At 38.3% G+C, this 20,416-nt stretch overlaps 1 protein-coding gene across 2 annotated transcripts in view; it reads left to right on the top strand.

The window, feature by feature from the left end:
* adamts17 (ADAM metallopeptidase with thrombospondin type 1 motif, 17) overlaps positions 1-14,507 on the top strand; it is a 196,612-nt gene extending 182,105 nt beyond the window's left edge. For both annotated transcript variants that reach the window (XM_077227986.1, XM_077227985.1), the window contains 2 exons: positions 4,583-4,760; positions 11,579-14,507. In XM_077227986.1, the coding sequence (XP_077084101.1) occupies positions 4,583-4,760; positions 11,579-11,730 (330 nt within the window). In that variant the 3' untranslated portion in view covers positions 11,731-14,507. The remainder of the gene's footprint in view (positions 1-4,582; positions 4,761-11,578) is intronic.
* The last annotated feature ends 5,909 nt before the right edge of the window (positions 14,508-20,416 follow it).

Genomic DNA, 20,416 nt, shown 5'->3' with positions numbered 1-20,416 from the left:
AAGTTAAATATGTCATTAATGTTGTGGGGTATTCAGAAAAGTAATACATATTGGTAAAAAAATCCAAAAATGTGTAAGTCCAAATCATACCGGTTTCGTGGAATGACTCCTATATCTTTTATTTAGAATACATACAAATGTCATTTACGTCTTTTAGTTTGTAAAGAGATTTAAAGCACCGTTTTTAAAGAGTGTGCATGTGCGAGCGTGCTCTGCTATGTAAGAACAAGCCTATGATTAAATTTGGAAATAAAGCAAAAGAACTGAGAAAAAAGAGAAATAGTCCTCAGATGCCAAAACATCTAGCATTAATTTGATCTCAAACAGATTCTTTAAAAGAAGTTATTAGGTGCGTGACATCATAAACCAACATGGTTAAACGACCAATTTGCGACAATACGGTTTCGGGAAACATTCATGACTAGCTAGTTGATTTCTTCAATGATGCATCGTACTATGGTAGTGAAGCAGCGAGTTACATCGTTGTACGAGAAACGCACCCCAGGAGTGTTGACCATGCGAGATGCTGACTTCAGGTCAGGCAGGGTGGAGTATTTCGTAAGCAAATACTCCCCTGTGGTGTTTGTGGTAGAATCAGATTCCCCTATATATATTAGGGGTGCTCCGATTGATCGGCTACCGATTGTTATCGGCCGATAATCGCTTTGGAAAGTTTTATCAGTGGTCTCTATAAAGGCCGATCTCATCATGCTAACAACGCATAAAGACACGCGCCTGCTGTGAGAGTTATGGCATGATATGCTGCAGCACGGTCTCAATCTCTGTCCGGCATGGGTAAAATAATTATAATGTTGAAGGTAAGATACAATTCATATTTCTTTATTAAATAAATTACAAAGTAATTTGAAAACTTTCCGTGAGACGTAATTTCACAAACGGTGTGAGTGAATCACAGCGCGCTCGTTTTCCCTCTCAAAATGCGCAAATGGCCTCACATGGGACATTCTAAAAGACTTAACGTGGTTTACTGTACTAAGACAGTAATATTAAAAGACCAAACTCAGTAAACATCATATTGAAAAACTATACTATGTGCAAAAAAATAAATGAGCCCAGAATATGAACGAAACACTTTTAATTACATGTTAAGCAATTTCCTCCCATAGAAAACCGCTCTTAGAAAATGCTTAACGTGGCTTACTGTACTAAGACAGTAATATTAAAAGACCAAACTCAGTAAAGATCATATTAATAAGCTATATGTGCTAAAAAATAAATGAATATGAATAGAATATTTGGTCTTTTAATATCACTGTCTTAGTAGTAAACCACGTTAAGCCTTTTCTAATACTGGTTTTCTATGGGAGGAAAATGCTTAACGTGTAATTAAACGCGTTGCGTTCATATTCTGGGCTCAGTTATTTTTTTGCACATAGAATAGCTTATTAAAATGATGTTTACTGAGTCTGGTCTTTTAATATTACTGTCTTAGTACAGTAAGCCACGTTAAGCGTTCTAGAATGTCCCCTTCACATCACCACATCGCGTCTGCACTGTAAGCGAGCTGCACAGTCAACACAGGAATTGTCACTTGCACAATCGAGGCAGTCGCATCGTCACTTAAGTTTAGAATTGGCACTTCAGTGGGCCGAACCAACAGTTCGCTTTAACATCAACCAAAAGCCAAATAGCTATTTAATCATTGTTTTAGGCTGCTGTTGTGGTAATGCTGACTTTCTAAAATCATTTAAATGGGTAACAGTAATTTGACATTTTAAAATGCCGTATTGAAGAAACCTGAGCTTTCTGGAGTTTCTGTATTCCTATTCATCTGTAAGGGTGTTCTCCTTACACACACTCTCTTAATCTGGAGCTTTGTCATATTTAATAGCACCAATCAAAAAAGGTACTTCTCTTGAGAGAGACGTAGACTGGGATTCAGAGCCGCCTTTGATTAGCAGATTAGATGTTTTTGGGTTGGAGGGTGGGATTCCTCTTTGCATTCATTGGACAGGGTATTGGGAACGACAAGTCGTTCTGAAATCACCCCACTCACACTTTCCCTAACTGCAGTTATTTACTACACTCTGGCGACAGGCAACACTTAGATCAATGCTAAACTTTCATGCTGATTTCATTTTCAATAGCCTTTCATCTCTTGTAAAATGTGAAATATTGTGTGCTGTCGAAAGGATTTTGGGTTCCCTCAGAGGCAGGGAAATGTATTGCTTTCCTGCACCTTTTGCCACTTAGGAAAATTTTTTTGTTTGTGTCGTCTGTAGCCATGGTAGCCGACAGCTCCTATTCTATAGTCCAGGGGTCTTCAACGGGGGTCCGTGGCGACATCACAGTGTGCCTAATTTCTACGAAATGAAAGTTAAAGTCTGGCTAAATGTCTTTTCCACATTGGAATGTATTAAATAAAATAAATGTATATAATAATTTTAATGCAAATTACACTTTTAATCAAAAGTCTGCGGTCAGTAATATTTTTTTTAATAAAAAAAAAAGAAATTAATACTTTTGATTAGAAAGGTTGCATTAAATTGATCAAAAGTGACAGAAAAGACTATTATAATTTTACAAAAGATACTTTTTCAAATAAATGCTGCTCTTTCAAACTTTTTACTCATCAGAAAAACTTATTACATCTTCTACAAAAATTTTAAGCAGCATATCTTTTTCAACATTGATAATAATTATTATTTTTGAGCAGCAAATCAGCATATTAGAATGATTTCCGAAGAATCGTGTGACCCTGAATACTGGATTAAATGATGCCAAACATTCAGGTTTGCATCACAGGAATAAATAACATTTTAAAATATATTACAATATAATTTTTATTTTATTTTAATATTTCACATTATTACTGTATTTTTGATCAAATAAATGCACCCTGGCTGAGCAGTAAGAGACTTCTTTTAAAAAACAGAAAAAATTTAATTTTGAATCCAAGTGTATATAAACATTTATATAAATGCATATTGTAGGACAGGCTGAAAATGCACCACTCAATATATATTGAATATGTTTAGTTCCCCGATCTTGACTATATTTTGACTGCATTGTACTGAGGACTATTGATGTCAATGATGTTGTCTGTGCCATAATCAGGTCAATTTATTTTGTGTTTATCATTTCATCATGCCGTCTGCTCCCAGCCCTACTCAGCCAGTGATGAACTAACTGAATTTTTTCCTGCCCTGTTGAACTGTAAGTCTATTAAAATGTATTAGATTGTCACAGAGATACGCTGATTTAATTTTGCCGGCGTGTTATTGGAGAAATAAAGCTTCCTTTGGGTCTTAACTGCGTGAGTGTGACGATCTGCAGACATTATGACTCCTGCTTGTCTCACAGGAGTCAGAACAGTACATTACTGAAGAAACTGTTGTCTTCCTCTGGAAATATAATTTTCAATTTGCAATGAGCAGATTCTCACATAATCTTGTATATGTTTGTATATAAAACATTTCGGCCAATTTAAATGTGCTATTTATTTATTTTGCAAGTTGAGGGTTTTTGGTAATCAACATCACACCACAGATATTGTCGATAGAGCTTGAGTTGTTTTAAAGCTGTAACACTCCTTTAATATTGAACTTAAATTTTGTGCAACCAAAGGTTTGTTTATTGACTGTTTCACATCTTCAGTTTTTGTCTTCTAGTGTGGCTCACACAATCCCAATCCATTTATAAAACTCTACAAAACAATATTTAATTAGGACGCAGTTTATCAATAATGTAGAGGCCTGTGAAAATGTAAACAGCATGTGGTTTGCTTGAAAAAAGTGTAATTATAAACTCCTCATGAGCAGAAATGTCAAGCAAAAGCTGAAGATGTTTGAGAGTTTTCGAGCACTTACAGCACACTATGTAAATTATGTCAGGCTTATGAATCATTATTGTTTTTTAACAGAAAGAGGAAACTTTGGTTTTGCCTGGAGACAGCACTGCTCATTAGGGTACCATGAAAATGCACTGTCTATAATACAGTGACTAGCATGAGTTCAAAGACAGAGACTCAGCTGTCCCTTTCACTCTATGTATAAAAATGCTTTATATTTTCCCTTTCCCCCCCTTAATTATTGTTTGGTTATTGTTTTAGTTTTCTGGATATATTTTTTGCACTGTTTACTGGTTTATTCAGCTGCTGCTGTTATCATATTTAGTTACTTTTTTTTGTAAGTGTTCAAAGGTTTTTATCCTCACATCATTGGAATATTTTATTCATTCTTTTTTAAAATTCTTTGTCATTTTATTTTTGCACATTTTAAGCAGAGGAAATGGTCCAAGTGTAATAATCTTTTGGAGAAATCATACAGTAACACTCAATAATAGTCCCACCTGATTTAGTTAAAATGGCCGATATCACCTTTGTTTACTCTTGAATATGCATGTGAATTAGCTTGAGCAGCCTGAAAAAGAGTTTTTGGCATGATTTGAGCTAAAGAATCAAAATATATGATACCACTGCTATCAAATGTTACTCCTATCAGGATAATCTATTATTTAAACATGATATTGACAGTTTTGAAATATTGATTATGCATTTCTGGGAGTAAAATTAGGTCTGTCTTTATTAATCTATTGCGATGTCATCATTGATTTATTGCAGTGCTCATCATCCTGTGGGCGAGGCTTGCAATCCAGAGTGGTCCAATGCATGCACAAAGTGACCGGTCGGCATGGCAGCAACTGCCCAGTAGTCCTGAAGCCCCCCGCGTACAGGCAGTGTCATCAGGGGGCATGTAACGTAAAAGTCAATGTGAACACCATCACCTCCCCTAGACTGGGTAAGACTTTACAGTTAAAGACATTTGTGTATCCTGATTTATAGACTTAGAGCTGTTGCTAGGACACATGAACTTCATAATTCTTGAAGGGGGCATGGCATTTCAGACGGTGGGTCCCCCTCGCTAAAAATGGCGTTTCGGGGGGCGGGGGTTACAAATTGAAACAAATCAGTCCATTATTCATCTGTGTTTCACTCAGTTTTAACCAGAAATGTCACAAAAAAAATTATTCTCATTTACACTATTTCATTTTATGATGCATTACTAAAGTTACATCACATTACTGGATATTGCTTTAATAATAACATCATCTATAATTATTTATCATTTGGGTTTAAAAGAGGAGATTTATGATGTATAGACTTTAACATCAGTTGAAACTACAACTAAGCCAAAACTATAACCATAAAAATTGAATTGCTTCAAACTAAATAAACATTAACTAAAATAAAATAAAACTTGCGTATTTTATTTCACCTTGTTGACAAGGCATTATTTCTAATTTTCATTTAGTTTAAGTACCAAAATAACTAAACCTAAATACATTTTTTTTAAATGATAAAAATGACAAAACACCCAACAAAAAAACTAAAACTTTAACTAAAATTTAAATTAAAACAGAAAATATAAAAATAAAATATAATTGAAAATATTTTTAAAAAATCTAAGTATATCAATCATACTATAATAATACTTATAGAATTTATTCTTTCATTATTATTTTTCATTATTAAACTTTTTTTCTTCTTTTTTTCTTCTTTTTTTTTCTTTGTCTTAAATGCAGTTTATTTTATATTTATTTAAAGGACAATTCCAGCCACAAATGAACCTAGGGCTAAATAACACATGGGTACCGATTCAACCATTCTCTGGGATGCGTTTTCATGATAATCTAATGTACCCCGTTTTAACGTTATTTTTAGTTTAACCACAGATTAGCTTATAATGCTAGTGTATGGGTGTTACGACCCTTCATTTATTTTAAAAGTCTAGGGAGTTAGAAGGGGAACATTGATCACCTATCAACAATCATTGCTAAAAGAACACTGGGAAGTAAGTGAAACCAAAGGCAGTTGGACGCTTAAATGCATTTATTGTAGACCACAACTGGTCAAAAGATCTCTATAAACATATATATATTCATATATGTAAAGAAACAATTAAAGCAAATTATTATTTCCAATCAATAAAGTAAAACAAACATACCAGCAAATAATATTACTCCAAACCTGGAAAAGAAAAAGGAAATAACTGGACAGTGCCAACTCAAAGAAATGAATAAAACGAAGATAATCTTTCTAACCCGTTTTCAAATAACCTAACTAACACCAAAGGAAAATGTAGAAAGTCTTCGACACCCGAGACGCCGTATACTTCCCTACTCTACCTATCCAAAACAAAAGTACAACAATGGCACATGCCTCTAAACCTGGTGTGTCTAAACAGAGAAAAAACCTAAATGTGGACAATGCACGTCACGTGACATCTTACCTGACCCTCTTTCCTTTATCCAGTTCAAACACAGCGTAATCGCTCAATTAGGATAACCACATAAGGAGGTTAGGTCGTAAAAATAACACGCACCCACATGACAAACTAAACATGAACGAAGCTTGATAAGTAATCAAACAAACATCAAAAAACAAGCGTAACAGAGAACTAAACAGTTGCAGTTCACAAACAAAAGGCTGGCCCCTTCAATTGCGTTCAGGTGCTCTTTATAGTTCCCGGATTTCTGATGATCCATATGATTGGATCCCGCTTTCCCTCCTCTCAGACGATTACCAGCAGAGACGAACCAATCAGCGTAACAAAAACAAACCAATCCACGCGTCACCTGCGAAATAGAAAGTACGGCAGAAACACGAAGAAAATACAAAGACACCAAAGTCGCAATCTCTTGTAATCACCTTTTATCTTAACAATGGGGCATTGAATAAGTATGAATAAAAATCGCTAGTTAATACCACTAACAAGGCTCAAAATAGCCCCACACTAACACGGAAGCATAATTGGGGTCTCTACCTGCAAACCGAAGCATTGAGAACTTTGTAAGTGTACAGACAGTTTAATAAGAAGATACAGTTTAATAAGCAGCTATCAACCAGCACGTAGCACGGCGTTCGTGGTTCGACTGGTCGAGACTGTTTTCCAAAGATGGCTCCTGCTTGTATACGCGAAGTGTACTGTCTTTATAAAGTATCTTCTTATTAAACTGTCTGTACACTACAAAGTTCTCAATTCTTCAGTTTGCAGGTAGAGACACCAATTATGCTTCCGTGTCAGTGTGGGGCTATTTTGAGCCTTGTTAGTGGTATTAACTAGCGATTTTTATTCATACTTATTCAATGCCCCATACACTAGCGTTATAAGCTAATCTGTGGTTAAACTAAAAATATAACGTTAAAACTGGGTACATTCGATTATCATGAAAACGCATCCCAGAGAACGGTCGACTCGGTACCCATGTGTTATTTAGCCCTAGGTTAATTTTTGGCCGGAATTGTCCTTTATTTAAGTCATATCGGCCTGGTTTCACAGACAGGCCTTAGATTTAACCAGCATTAGGCCTTAGATCAATTAGAACATTTAAGTAGCTTTTATAAATGTGTAGAAAAAAAACATTACTGGTGTGCATCTTGAGACAAAACAACAAATATCAACAACTTTTATATCAACATGATAAACAATCACACCTAACATGGTCAATCAGTGAATTAACCAATCATCTAATAAATTAATGAAATACAATTAAAAAAATTCAAAGAAATTAACAAAGATAGTAAAATAAATAATAAAATTCTGCAAAATAAACAAACATTCTGCAACATATTGAGATCAAAATCCAAATAAGACCTTGGGACAAAGAGTTTAATGAATATACATTAAAAAAAATGCTTCCCTGTGTTCCAAATAATAGCATGCTGCACATTTAGACATTATATGCACTTCTGATGCAAAGGCAATTCCAATTCCTCATTATATTTTAAATTGACTTAATCCTGCCTATATCGAGTGATCCAAAATTAGTCCATTTCCATTTCAGTTAGGATGCTGCCTTAATGTACTGTGGCCAGTAAACAGCTCACTAGGTTTTGGAATAGAGCCTTTCTTTGCTTTAAGCAATAAACGTTTCATTATACTACATAAACATTTCATTGCCAAGACCAAAAGAAACATCATCTGGAAAGCATCACGTTCAAATAATCTGAAAAACATCTAAATAAGAGCAGATTCACATACTCTAAATGTGTATACGCCGAATGTCCTTCTACACTGAAAAAAAAGATACAGGATTTACTCTGAAACGATGTTCACTCAGAAATTGCTAGTCGGATAATTACAAAGACTCAGCAGTAACACTTTACAATAAGATCTCGTGTTCACATTAGCTAATGCATTAGCTAACATACTGACAATGAACAATATATTAAGTCATTTGTAGTTATTGTTAGGAAGTAAAAAATATATTTAATTGTTCATGTTAGTTCTCAGTGCATTAACTAATGTTAACAAATACTTTTGTTTTTAAAAAAGTTTTAGTAAATGTTGAAATTAACATTGACCAGAATTAAAGGCTGTAGAAGTATTGTTCATTGTTCATGTTAAAGTGTCATGAAACCCTCATGTTTTAGCACTGGTTGTTCACACCTCAGACTTGAAAAAGACTCAAATGAAGCCAATAAAACACAGACCTACAACACATTCATTAAAGGGACAATGTGTAGTTTTTTAGGTATTTTATTATCTAAAATCAATATTTTTATTCATAAATATGTCCTCAATGGTGTACAAATACCTCTGCCAATTATCTGAATTATCCTCATAAACGAAGAATTTATTATCTTTAAATACATGTGACGAGTAGGTCCACGGAGGCTTCCATGTAGTTCCGCCATCTTGAAATACTATAATAGCCGAGAGGGTCAAAAAGTACTTGGCCAACGCATATCCACAACGCGTTTTCGTTCAGAGCCAGCGTCACGTAAATGAAAGCAGCAGAAACGGAGGAGCAGAGCAGTGAGAGGCGCTTGTCACTGCCCTGCCAAGTCAGTCAGTAATTCATACTGTAACATTCGTTTGTTCGTTGTGTCAAGTTGCAGTTTGTTTGAAATAACAAACCTGTTTTGGTACATAACAGCTACCGTAGATGCAACACACATTTGAAAAAGCGAGGCGCTGGAGAGCACAATTTGCTTGAATGCAAAATACAATTTCACCGCTAGATGGGAGAAATTCCTACACAATGTCCCTATAAACAGAGAAATGAATATTAAAATATGAGCGGAGAAAGAAAAACAAACAGAGTTAGGGGCACCTTGATGTATTTTAAAAATATAACCCTATAGCCCTATTGGGAGGGTAATTGTTTCTCATGTGGATGTCTGTACAATTAAATTTGCTTGGCACCTCAGTACTAAATCTCATGCATTCGGATAGTAATTTATTCATGATGGTGGAGCGAGTTTTGTGATCCTACGAACCTGGGAACGCTCTGCTCACTTGGTCAGTTTCATGATTCTCTGCTGCAAATAAAATGTTATATGCTCTGAATAATACAAGTAAATTCGTAGTTAATTTCATAATAATATCCTATTGTCACGGGTGGTTGCAGGAAGGCAGGCGGAGGCGAGGATATAATTCCAAAAAAAAGGTTTTAATAAGTTGACAGTACAGCAGAACAGGCAGCAACACACACTAAATACAACGGAGATCGGACAAAGACTGACTGAACTTACCAAACACCACTGTGGTAGAACGCCCCTCCCCGCAAGGCACGTCCTCGCGCTGTAAGGAGAGAAATGAAGGTGGGGGTTTGGGAGAAGGAAGAGGAGCAGGCGGAGGGCTGGCAACAGGAGTGGGGGAAGAGCTGGAGAAGGCAGGCAGATTTCCAGGAGAAGAGCTTGGCAGAGGGGTGATAGGTCCAGAGGGAAGGATGATGATCCATGGTGAAGCCGATGGAGGGAGGAGCCAAGGAGGCTGAAGGGCAGAAGGTTTCAGGGCGATGGTGGACAGAGGCGGAACCAATGGCGGAGGATGACAGGGAGAAGACGGAGGTATACCGGACCATGGTGGAGCAGAGGGTTAAGAGGGACACGGGGAAGCCGCTGGCTTGGGCGACTGAGGTGTAGACAGGGACACAGAAGGGCACAGTGGAGACAAAGGGACTGAGGACCAAGGAGAAGCAGAGGGGAGTGTGAGGAGTCCAATGGAGCCGGGGGGGACAAAGGGATGGGGCGAAGCCAGAGAAGTGTAGTCCAGAGGTGTTTGTAGGTCGACTAGCGACCAAGGCGGATCCGGGGGGACGAGAGGGCCTGGTGGAATTTGTGAACTCATGGGCCTGGGCGGAGACGAAGGAGGTAGGAGCCTAGGCTGAGCCAGTGTACTGATGGGCCGATGTGGAATCCTGGACGCGGTGGCTGGAGTTGGAATCCAGCGATCCACTGTCCAAGATGGTGCTGAGCCCACCATTCTACTGGCGTGTAGAGGGCGAGTGATGGCTGACAAGAGGCAGAGGAGATGAGGATGACAGCTGGATGATGAGAGGTGGCGGGAGAGGGAGGTTGGGTGGGAATTTAGGAACAGATTCAGGCTAGGGAACAGACTTAGGCTCAGGAACAGATACTGGCTTGGGGACAGACTCAGGTTTGGGGACAGTGTACGTCACGTGACATCTTACCTGACCCTCTTTCCTTTATCCAGTTCAAACACAGCGTAATCGCTCAATTCGGATAACCACATAAGGAGGTTAGGTCGTAAAAATAACACGCACCCACATGACAAACTAAACATGAACGAAGCTTGATAAGTAATCAAACAAACATCAAAAAACAAGCGTAACAGAGAACTAAACAGTTGCAGTTCACAAACAAAAGGGTGGCCCCTTCAATTGCGTTCAGGTGCTCTTTATAGTTCCCGGATTTCTGATGATCCATATGATTGGATCCCGCTTTCCCTCCTCTCAGACGATTACCTGCAGAGACGAACCAATCAGCGTAACAAAAACAAACCAATCCACGCGTCACCTGCGAAATAGAAAGTACGGCAGAAACACGAAGAGGGAGGTTGGGTGGGAATTCAGGAACAGATTCAGGCTAGGGAACAGACTTAGGCCTAGGAAGGCCTAGAAGCCTAAGGCTCGGCAGGACTGACGTGAAGAAGCCTAATATATATATATATATATATATATATATTTCATTTGAAGAAGACGTGATGAAATATGTGTGTATACATGGTGCTTGTTCATGTTTGGAGCACTAGAGTATATGAAATATACCCATAAAAACTCAAAATACTGTCCAGATACTGTGACCCGCGTTGCTAAACTCATCCCTGCGTTCTTTGCAGAAACCGCTCTCATTCGAGCCCCACATGTTGTTGCATATTAACTATTGTTACATTCATATTTTCCATGTGTTGAGAGTCAAACTCCAGCTCTGACCGCATCGTGGGGAAAATTTAAACAACACTTTGAGGAAACACACTTACGTCAAAAAATGTACTAAACTAATATTAACTAAGAAAACCTCATTGTAAAGTGTTACGAATTTGCAAGTAACATTAATTTAAATTTGAAATGTTTGGAGTAGAGAGACTAAAATAGTTTTTTTTTTTTTGTAAAACATACTGTTTTATTTACAAATTCTAAAAATATTTTTTTACAGTGTATAACAGCAACATTGAACATTACGAAAGTTGTCTTCTAGGTGCACTGCACACATTTACATGTCTTACTGATGTATGCATGTTCTCAGGGATCATGTGATCTAATTGAATCTATGAAATGCTGTGTCCTGTCCTTCTGTCATTCCTGACAGCTGCATTGACGTACAAGTGCACAGGGGATCAGTGGGCGGTTTACTGCAGGGTGATCCGAGATAAGAACCTGTGCCAAGACATGCGCTGGTACCAACGCTGCTGCCAGACCTGCAGAGACTTTTACACCAACAAAATGCCCCCCAAGACTTGAGAACAACTCATAGAGGTTTATTTTTGCCTTTCCCATTTGTACTGTCAAGAATAATATGTTTTATATTTGAAAATGTTATGTGAAAATAAAAGCAGCCTGAAAGCAGTGGAACAGATATTTTCAAGCAGAACACACTATGCAAACTTTTGAAGGCACTGAGGTTAGTTACCACCAAAGTATGTACTTGCAGTTTGTTCGCCAAGCGTTTGCATACTTGCATTACGTTTGTTTCTTGTTTTTGGACTTGAAGGTTTCTTGTTTTGTCATGTTTTGCTGTAATCCTTTTAGTCCCTGGAAGTGACTTATTTAGCATAATGGCTCATTTCTCCAGATTACCAGCTGTGGCTGCTTTCTTAAGGCCACTGGTTGGTCAATAACTGATGGACTTTTTTTTTTCCAGAGTCGGATCAATTATTTTTTATCTTGTTTTTGCTTTTATTTTTTAGAATAAAAATAACTTGTCTGTTGGCTCTGTAACCAAAATCTAGTAATCTGCCTTGCTCCTTACGAATGGTTTCAATAGTTTAAAATTAACCTGTTGCTAATCTAACAATGCAATACTGCTAGACATTAAAAGAAACACAAATATTGGATAAAATAGTCCATTGTTTATTAAGATGAACTATTTTTGCTGATATATTTATGTATTTTGCAATGCATTTACATTTATGCATTTGGTATGCATTCACGGTATCGAACCCCATGATCTTGGCTTTGCTAGTGCCATCCTCTCCTGTTTAAGCCATATCCTTGCATTATGCGTGCATGTAATAATAGATTATGCAATGCATCATTGTATTTCTCATTCTCTGCATCTGCAGCAAAAGAAGACATAAAGGTTGTTTAATCAATCATTCCGCCTACCTTTTTGAACAGCCTTCAGACTGGGAGGCTTAAAATACTGCCTTACGTAGGCAGCTCACTAGGTTTTGGAAAAGAGCTGAAGTAGCGTGTGTTATTTAATTCATAAAGAGCCATCTCAATGCAGTCGAGCAGCCAAGTTGATGATAATTGACCAATATGAGTCCTTTTTCTCTTTAGGGTTTATGTATTTAATATAAAACTAGGTGAATTTGTAGCTCTCTCAGAATGTGGCCACTTTCTTTTTGTCATCTAGGTTTCTTTGCATTATTTACCACATTCTCTGTGTGTTTTAGATATTTGCTGTGTTGTTTCATATATTTTAACAGTACATGATCTCTTCTGCAGTGTAAACAAGTGAGTCTCCATTAGTCTGTTGCCTTTGGTGCATCATTAGTTCACCCCAAAATGAAAATGTCATTATTTTACTTAAGCTCATGTTGTTCGGAACCAGTATGCTTTCATTTCTTCTTTTGAACACTAGACATTTTCAGTAATGCCTACTTAAATTGCACAGAGGGTGTCTTATGACTTCAGAATAAATAAATAAAATAGTCATACACTATACTGCTTAAAAAAAAATGTATTCAGCAAGGATGCATTAAATCGATCAAAAGTGACAGTAAATACATTTATAATGTCAGAGTTTTCTATTCTATTTCAAATAAATTCTGTTCTTTTGAACATTCTCATCATCGAAGATTTCTAAAATCTTGAGGATAAATAAATGATAGCAGATTTTTTAGTTTTGGGGTGAACAGTTCCTTTGAGGTGTAGTAAAATCAGGGTACAGGAAATGTTATGTATGTGTCTAATCATATTTTAGGGATCATTCACACAGTTCACATTTTTGTGTGTTTAAAAAATGACCAGACACAGGTCAGTGAAGTGGACAAAAACAAGGTCTAGAGATACGTTTTTTAAAAGTTGAACTTTAAAAAAAAGACGCGTCTCTAGACCTTGTTTTTTTCCTGTCTGATGGTGCTGCAGTGCCACAGTTGTCGACACAAACATGCTACTCTTGAGTCTCTGTGCTTGTATATCTTAATAATTTGTCATCAGTATGAGACAATAATTCCTTTGTTTAAAATTTAAATTTTTGTAATCATTGTAGTTTTCATATTGTGCAATAGAGGCAGTATGCAAACATCGGCCCTTTTTATTTCACAGAATTTAGGAATAATAGCAACAAATTTTGTAACAAACATCACAGTCCAAATCTCATAATTAATATCTGGATACAATTTATACGAGTTTACAAGGTACTTTTACAGTTAGGATGTGGTCAGAAAATGTGACATTTTAAGTTTGTATTTCATAAAATAAGCCCTTGGCCTAGAGTGACACTGCAAATGCATGAGAGACTCAAAACATACTGAGTTGCCTACTGTCTACAATTAGGAGCTGCCTTCTAAGATAGCATCCTAACTGAATGAAACCTCACTAGTGGTTTTTTCTCATTGAGTTTTATGCTACTCCAATAAGGATGAAATGCATAGCATACAAATTGACCTTAAAATGCGCGCTAGTTTTACGTGTGTGTTTGAGACCTTGGCTCCGATCTACCAGGTTGCACAGGGTCACAACTGGTGCTAGACAAATTTCACTACTGTGAAATTCAGCAGTTTTTTTTTTTCACGTTTTGTTCTTGTACCTTTGTATGTATTTAAATGAAACGTGTTTTTTAATGTTTGTTAGGATTATTTAATACATATTGTATCAACCTGCTTTTGTCAGAACTATTGGGTGCAAGAGCTTCATGCTCCAGGTATAGTGAATATTGCTTGTGTATTCCAGTACTGTATGTCAATAGTTGCACATGTGATTGGTACTTAAACTTCCACTTTTGATGGTGCTAACTTGAACATTTCAGACTGTTCAAAAATATATAATAATAATAAATGTATATCTTGTATTATGCTTTTGTGTGTGTGCATCAATTTTAAATGATATTTTATGCTTATAATCAATAGCTTAGTAGTTGTATATTGTACTATCTTTTACACACTCAGTCCCTATAGAAGACGTTTGTTTTTTCTTTGTCCAGATTTTCGAAAAGATTTTTCGTAGAAATTTTTTTTTTTTAGAGGTCTCAGCATCACAATCACTTTCACAACCTTGTGAAATTCCCTGGCTCGATCTTCAGCAGTTGTTTGCGTTTTCATTTTGCTGATTCTAATGTTTGTCGGCTGTAACTAAATATATTACGTTGAGAGGATCCGTGAGCGTATGCATGACGAATGGCTGCGCGGCCTGCTGTCCTCACCCGTAAATCTGCCGCTGTCAGTGTAATGACACTGCCGTAGCTGTGAAGGACGTGAGGAGAAGGTCACCGCCACGTTTAAGTGCTCATCTCAAATCCTCTGTATGCTGGAGACTCTTTGTGTTACGGTGAGTGTTCTGACATTCACACCATTACACAAAATAGACTGTTTAAATAATTAAGTGAAACAGTCATGTGTGCATGGAATTAAAAATGTTGTTTTCATAATCTTCTCAAAATGTAATAATGTGCCTCTGATATTATTGTCTTTTTCAGCTGACATCTCCATGGGTGTCGTAACGGGCATGGGGAAGATTAGGACAGGTCCTCACCAACCAGATTGAGCTTCTCATCCTTAAGTTCAGGGAAATCTTTTTCAGCCAGGAAGACTTGGATACCATCGTAGCAGCCAGTGAACCTCTCCAGAATATGTGGCGTGTATTTCTGCATCTGTCGGTGCGTGAGAGCAGATCGTTTAAGCGTTTTCAGCACATGACCTCATGAAGATCTTAATCTGAAATTTCAGCACAGACGTTTTATTCACGTATTATGCAGTGAAGTTTCATGAGCAACTTTTTCCTCTATTTACTCAACAGCTCCTCTGTTGCAGACTATGGCGGGAGTCTCTGCAGAAATCTACCGCTCGCTCCTTAATATGCTCAAACTCTTTGGATGAATGATGTGGACACTCTGGGGTGAAACATCTCCAACATTTTTTTCTGTTTTGGTTTCATTGCAGCCACAGATGTTCAGTGGGCATTTCTGGTGGAGACTTTTTACCACAATCTGTCTGGCTACAGGTTTGACATGAGAGTGCTGAAAGGCTGTTTTCACGGCTGGTAAGATCGCCAGCGAGAGAGACAGCGCATGACATGTACTCTTTTCTGTCCATGTTCGCTGTGACCGTTCTCTTGCGTGCTTCAGCACCAAAGAGAGCAGTCCCTAAAAAAGCTTACAGGGGTAGAGCGCGTCATTTTAAAGATGTCACTCTACCTGTGTGTTTCTGGATGCGGTTGTTACTTGGGATCATGGGATGGTCACGAACGCTGTATCGCGTGTTTGGGCATTGAACACGCTGAGGCAGCATTCGTGGATGAGTCATGTGCCCATTGTGGGCGGAGCTATGGTCGAGACTCTCTGTCCTGCAAAGTGACGGAGTCCCTGCGCCTCCGCTGCGATCTAACCCTCCTCCGAGGGTTACTTCAGACGGTGGTGCGGGTCACCTGAGGATCACAGTGAGCGTGCTTCCCTCGGAGAACCAACCCCCAGGAACCCCCGTCCCCCCCATGCTCCCATGAGCCGCCAACGGAACGTGCTGGACCATCCACGAGGTGTGTACTAGTCGTGTACTAATCTGTTTGCCTCCTCAGAGACCTCCCACTGCCAGCTGTTTTACTCCCTGACCAGGGGAACACTCAGCACAGACGCACTGACACACAGCGAAAATATGCGTTTCCCCCAGTGAGCCTACTTACACAGACCTTGTGCAAAGTCAGGGAGGATGAGGAGCAGGTCCTTCTGGTGGCCTCCTATTGGCCCACCCGGACCTGGTTCCCAGAACTCATGCTCCTTGTGACAGTCCCTCCCTGGCCCATTCCTCTGAGGAAGGACCTTCTGACTCAGAGACGGGGCACCCTATGGCACCTGGCCTTTATCCGTTAAATCCCTGAGATATGGGTCTAGGCTGGGTCCCATATGTGTGACCCTGCGGGGATCCCATATGTGTATTTTCATTTAGCTGACGCTTTTATCCAAAGCGACTTACAATTGCTATATATGTCAGAGGTCGCACACCTCTGGAGCAACTAGGGATTAAGTGTCTTGCTCAGGGACACATTGGTGTCTCACAGTGGATTCGAACCCGGGTCTCTCACACCAAAGGCATTTGTCTTATCCACTGCGCCATCACCTACCCTGTATATCCTCCACGGCTGCTCCTAAACGGAAAACTGTATCTTTCCCTTGGTCTAAGTCACCCAGTCTTTCATATGCAGTACAACCTTCGGGTTAGTCATATGTATATCTCCACATAACTCCTTCGGGGAAGAATGTGGGTTCCACAGCGTTCTCCTTCCTAACAGAAAGGGCACGCTTTCCCAGTATTATCCAATAATCTCACTGTATGGGTTATCACGGAACAACAGTGACAGATACACTCTGTGTAAGCCCTCTCCTATCGTCCGTCCTGGTTAGAAGGGGCAAGGCTCGCACAGGACGCTGGATGGGGTCAGGAGCTGTGGCGCTTTGGTAGGGATCCTATTCGTCGGTCACGACGTAAAAGAGTGACCGACTGATAGGGAACGTCTCGGTTACATATGGTAACCTTCGTCGGTCACAACGTACATCTCTGAACCCTCCTTCAGGGAATGAGGGTTACCATACGTAACCTAGACGGTAACATATATATTTTTTAATACTTCTAAAGCATTTACTAATCTTAATTTAAACATTTACTACATTAACAGCAAAAGTTGTTATTATTATATAGTGGATCTTTGGCAACTTGAACTAACAATGAACAGTTTTATTTTTATTAACTAATGTTAACATAAATTAATAAATACTGTATCATTGTTAGTTAATGCATTAACGTTTACTAATGGACCTTACTGTGAAGTGTTACCATTTATTTAATTAAAGGATATCATTTACTCACTGTCATGTCATTCCAACCTGGTATTATACAACCTGGTACAACCTCTGGGAAACACAAAATGAGATGATAGAAGGTTTGAATTTTTTTTATAATAGAAGTTTTTTTAAAATAGAAGGATTATGATTATGGTTTTTTGATGTCACATGGTCACATGAAAAACAAAGTAAATGAACAAAATATTTAATCATTTAGTGTTTAATGTTTATTATGTTTTTATTTTTTTAATTAAATGAATTTTTATAACTTAATTAATTATTCATCTATGTAAAACCAACTTAATTGCAGTTCCTTCGTGAACCCTTGTTTCATAAACCTTGCTCTATTCAAGTTATCCGCTTGAACATTCTGTCAAGAATCTCATTTGCTGTTTCATGAAAGACTAAAAACAACATGAGGGCATGAGAGTAAATACTTACATCATTTTCATTTTTGGAAGAATTATTTCTTCCAAAAATGGGGGGGGTTAGTTTGGGGTTGTGTTCGTGCACTTGCGCGTGCCGAGGACTGAAGCGCCTTTCAGACAGGACGCGAACGTGCGGCGCTGCGCTATGAAACCCATTCACTTCCAAAGATACATAACAGCTACAAGTGTATGCACTCTGCAAGCACTATATACAGGATTCACCTATTATACTTTATCGACACAAATTGATAAGTCAAACAGCAAACAGCCATCCACAAATAGTCTATAAATAGGCTGTCTTTGAGTTCACTTGGACAAGGGTTAAATTACTCATCAGGCTACAGAAGAATACCGTACTTCCTCCGTTCAATTATGCCTAAGACATCGAGAGTCACGCAGACCTATAACAACCCAGCCACAACACATAATTGGGAATAACATGCCTCACCTTAAAACAGAATGGATTTCAAGGACTTTGCGCGCAGATCAATGGCCTCCAATGTTTATATTTATTCTACGAATCTTTGAGCTAACATGTACTAAACATGATTGGAATTTGCACCGCAGCGCCACCACACCTTGATGCTCATGACAAGAATAGCATGTATAGTTATCTTTATTGAAGCGAATTAGGTTTAAATCGCCGTCATGCATAAATGACTGATATTTTTGCTATTTTACACATAATACTCCACATTGATCATATTACACAAAACTGAAATAGCACATGAAAATAAAACATTGTCAATATTTTTTGAGACCCCCCCCCCCCCAAAATTTCACAAATCACGTTTTCAGGGGAGCCCATGTCTTATTAAGGGGAGCCGAGCTCCCCCGTAGTTCGCACCCTGTATGCAAGTGCTATGACCCGTCCCAGTTTAATCTATGTGTACTTTTTTTTAAGATAATAGATATAGAATTTCTTCTGATTCTTCTGATTCATTCCACTATCACATAGCTTCAGATCAAACATCAAAAGAGGAAATGAGAGGACGCTTCAACTACAACGACATTGTCAGGAAATCCACATGAGCTGCTTAAAAAATCAGAATGAGAGCATAACTGTCTATCTCTGTCATATTCGCAGCAGGACACTGTTATATGTTCAAAGACTCAATCATGTTCTTCGTCTCGATTGGAAGGTGTTTGTCACATCACAGCCCAGCTGGTCGTCTTTGTTCCTCTGTTCATCTTGTCCTGTTCAGCGGCGCCGTGATGAAGACCTCCCAGTGAGTCCAGCAGAAATCAGCCACAGCACTCCGCTGACATCACTGGTCATCTCACCAGCTTTTGTCTCAGACTGATGTAATGATGGATAATACACATTTATGAGGTGAAGAGATGCGTCTCGAGACACCTTATTCAATTGTTATGTTTTCTTCTCAAAACCAGTGAATCTTAAGGACTGTTTTTATAAATTATCTAAGACCCATAGTGCACTTCTGTGCTTCTCATGTTGGTTATTTAAAGAGATATGCTATTGCTCAAATGTTTGGGGTCAGTAAAGAAATGAATACTGTTATTCAGCAAGGACTCATTATATTGAACAAAGTGACAGTAAAGACATTAATAATGCTATGAAAGACTTTTTTTTAAACTTTCTATTCATCAAAGAATCCTGAAAAAATGTAACACATTTTTCACAAAAATATTAAGCAGCACATCTGTTCATCATTGATAATAATCAGAAATGTTTCTTTAGCAGCAAATTAGCAAATTAGAATGATTTCCGAAGGATCATGTGACACTGAAGACTGGAGTAATGATGCTGATAATTCAGCTTTGCTTAAAATATCTTACAGACTCCAAAATATTGAACTGTTATGTAGTTCACTCTAAATAAATACATTTGATGAAGGATTGTTGAAGATGCCCTCTAGCAATGCCACTATCTGCAAGACTTCAAAGTCATTTCTGATGATTTTCTCCCTCTGGATTCCTTCAGTTCTCTCTGTCCTCACACAGCCAGAATAACTAAGCAGCGAGCCACACGTCAGCTGATATTGGCTCTGAATGAAGTTGGAGAGAGAAGATTGCTGTGATAATGCCCTTCAGACAGAGGTTTATGTGACATTTACTCAACACTGAACAACCCTGGAGAAGATGTGCAGATTGTCTTCAAAACTCCTTAGATGAGGGAAGGGATGGATGTAGAGGTAACAGCTTCATGTTTTCAGACATTGTAACCCCGGTTCCCTGAGAAAGGGAATGAGATGCTGTGTCAGCTGATGACGCTATGGGAATGCACCCTCACAGAACCCAGCATCTGAGGTATGCGTATGAACACGGCATAATAGGGCCAACGCAGTGGTCAGCGTATAAGAAGGGTGCCTGAGAACATGTCATTAGGTTTGTATTGTCTGAAGGAAGATGTGCCGGGATGCCCAAAGCATAGAAAGCGACAGGGATAACATACGTAACCTTAGACATTCTCTTTCAATGGAACTTCTACGCTGCCTCAGCTTCTGGTGTTATGGATGGAAATTCCTTTCCACCCAAGGCA

This window comes from Siphateles boraxobius, unplaced genomic scaffold (assembly GCF_051911475.1).
Source record: "Siphateles boraxobius isolate OS27281-9 unplaced genomic scaffold, OSU_SipBor_1 130, whole genome shotgun sequence".
Classification (NCBI taxonomy): Eukaryota; Metazoa; Chordata; class Actinopteri; order Cypriniformes; family Leuciscidae; genus Siphateles; species Siphateles boraxobius.
Note: the sequence above shows the minus strand (reverse complement) of the source record. Positions and strands in the feature narration are given on the sequence as shown.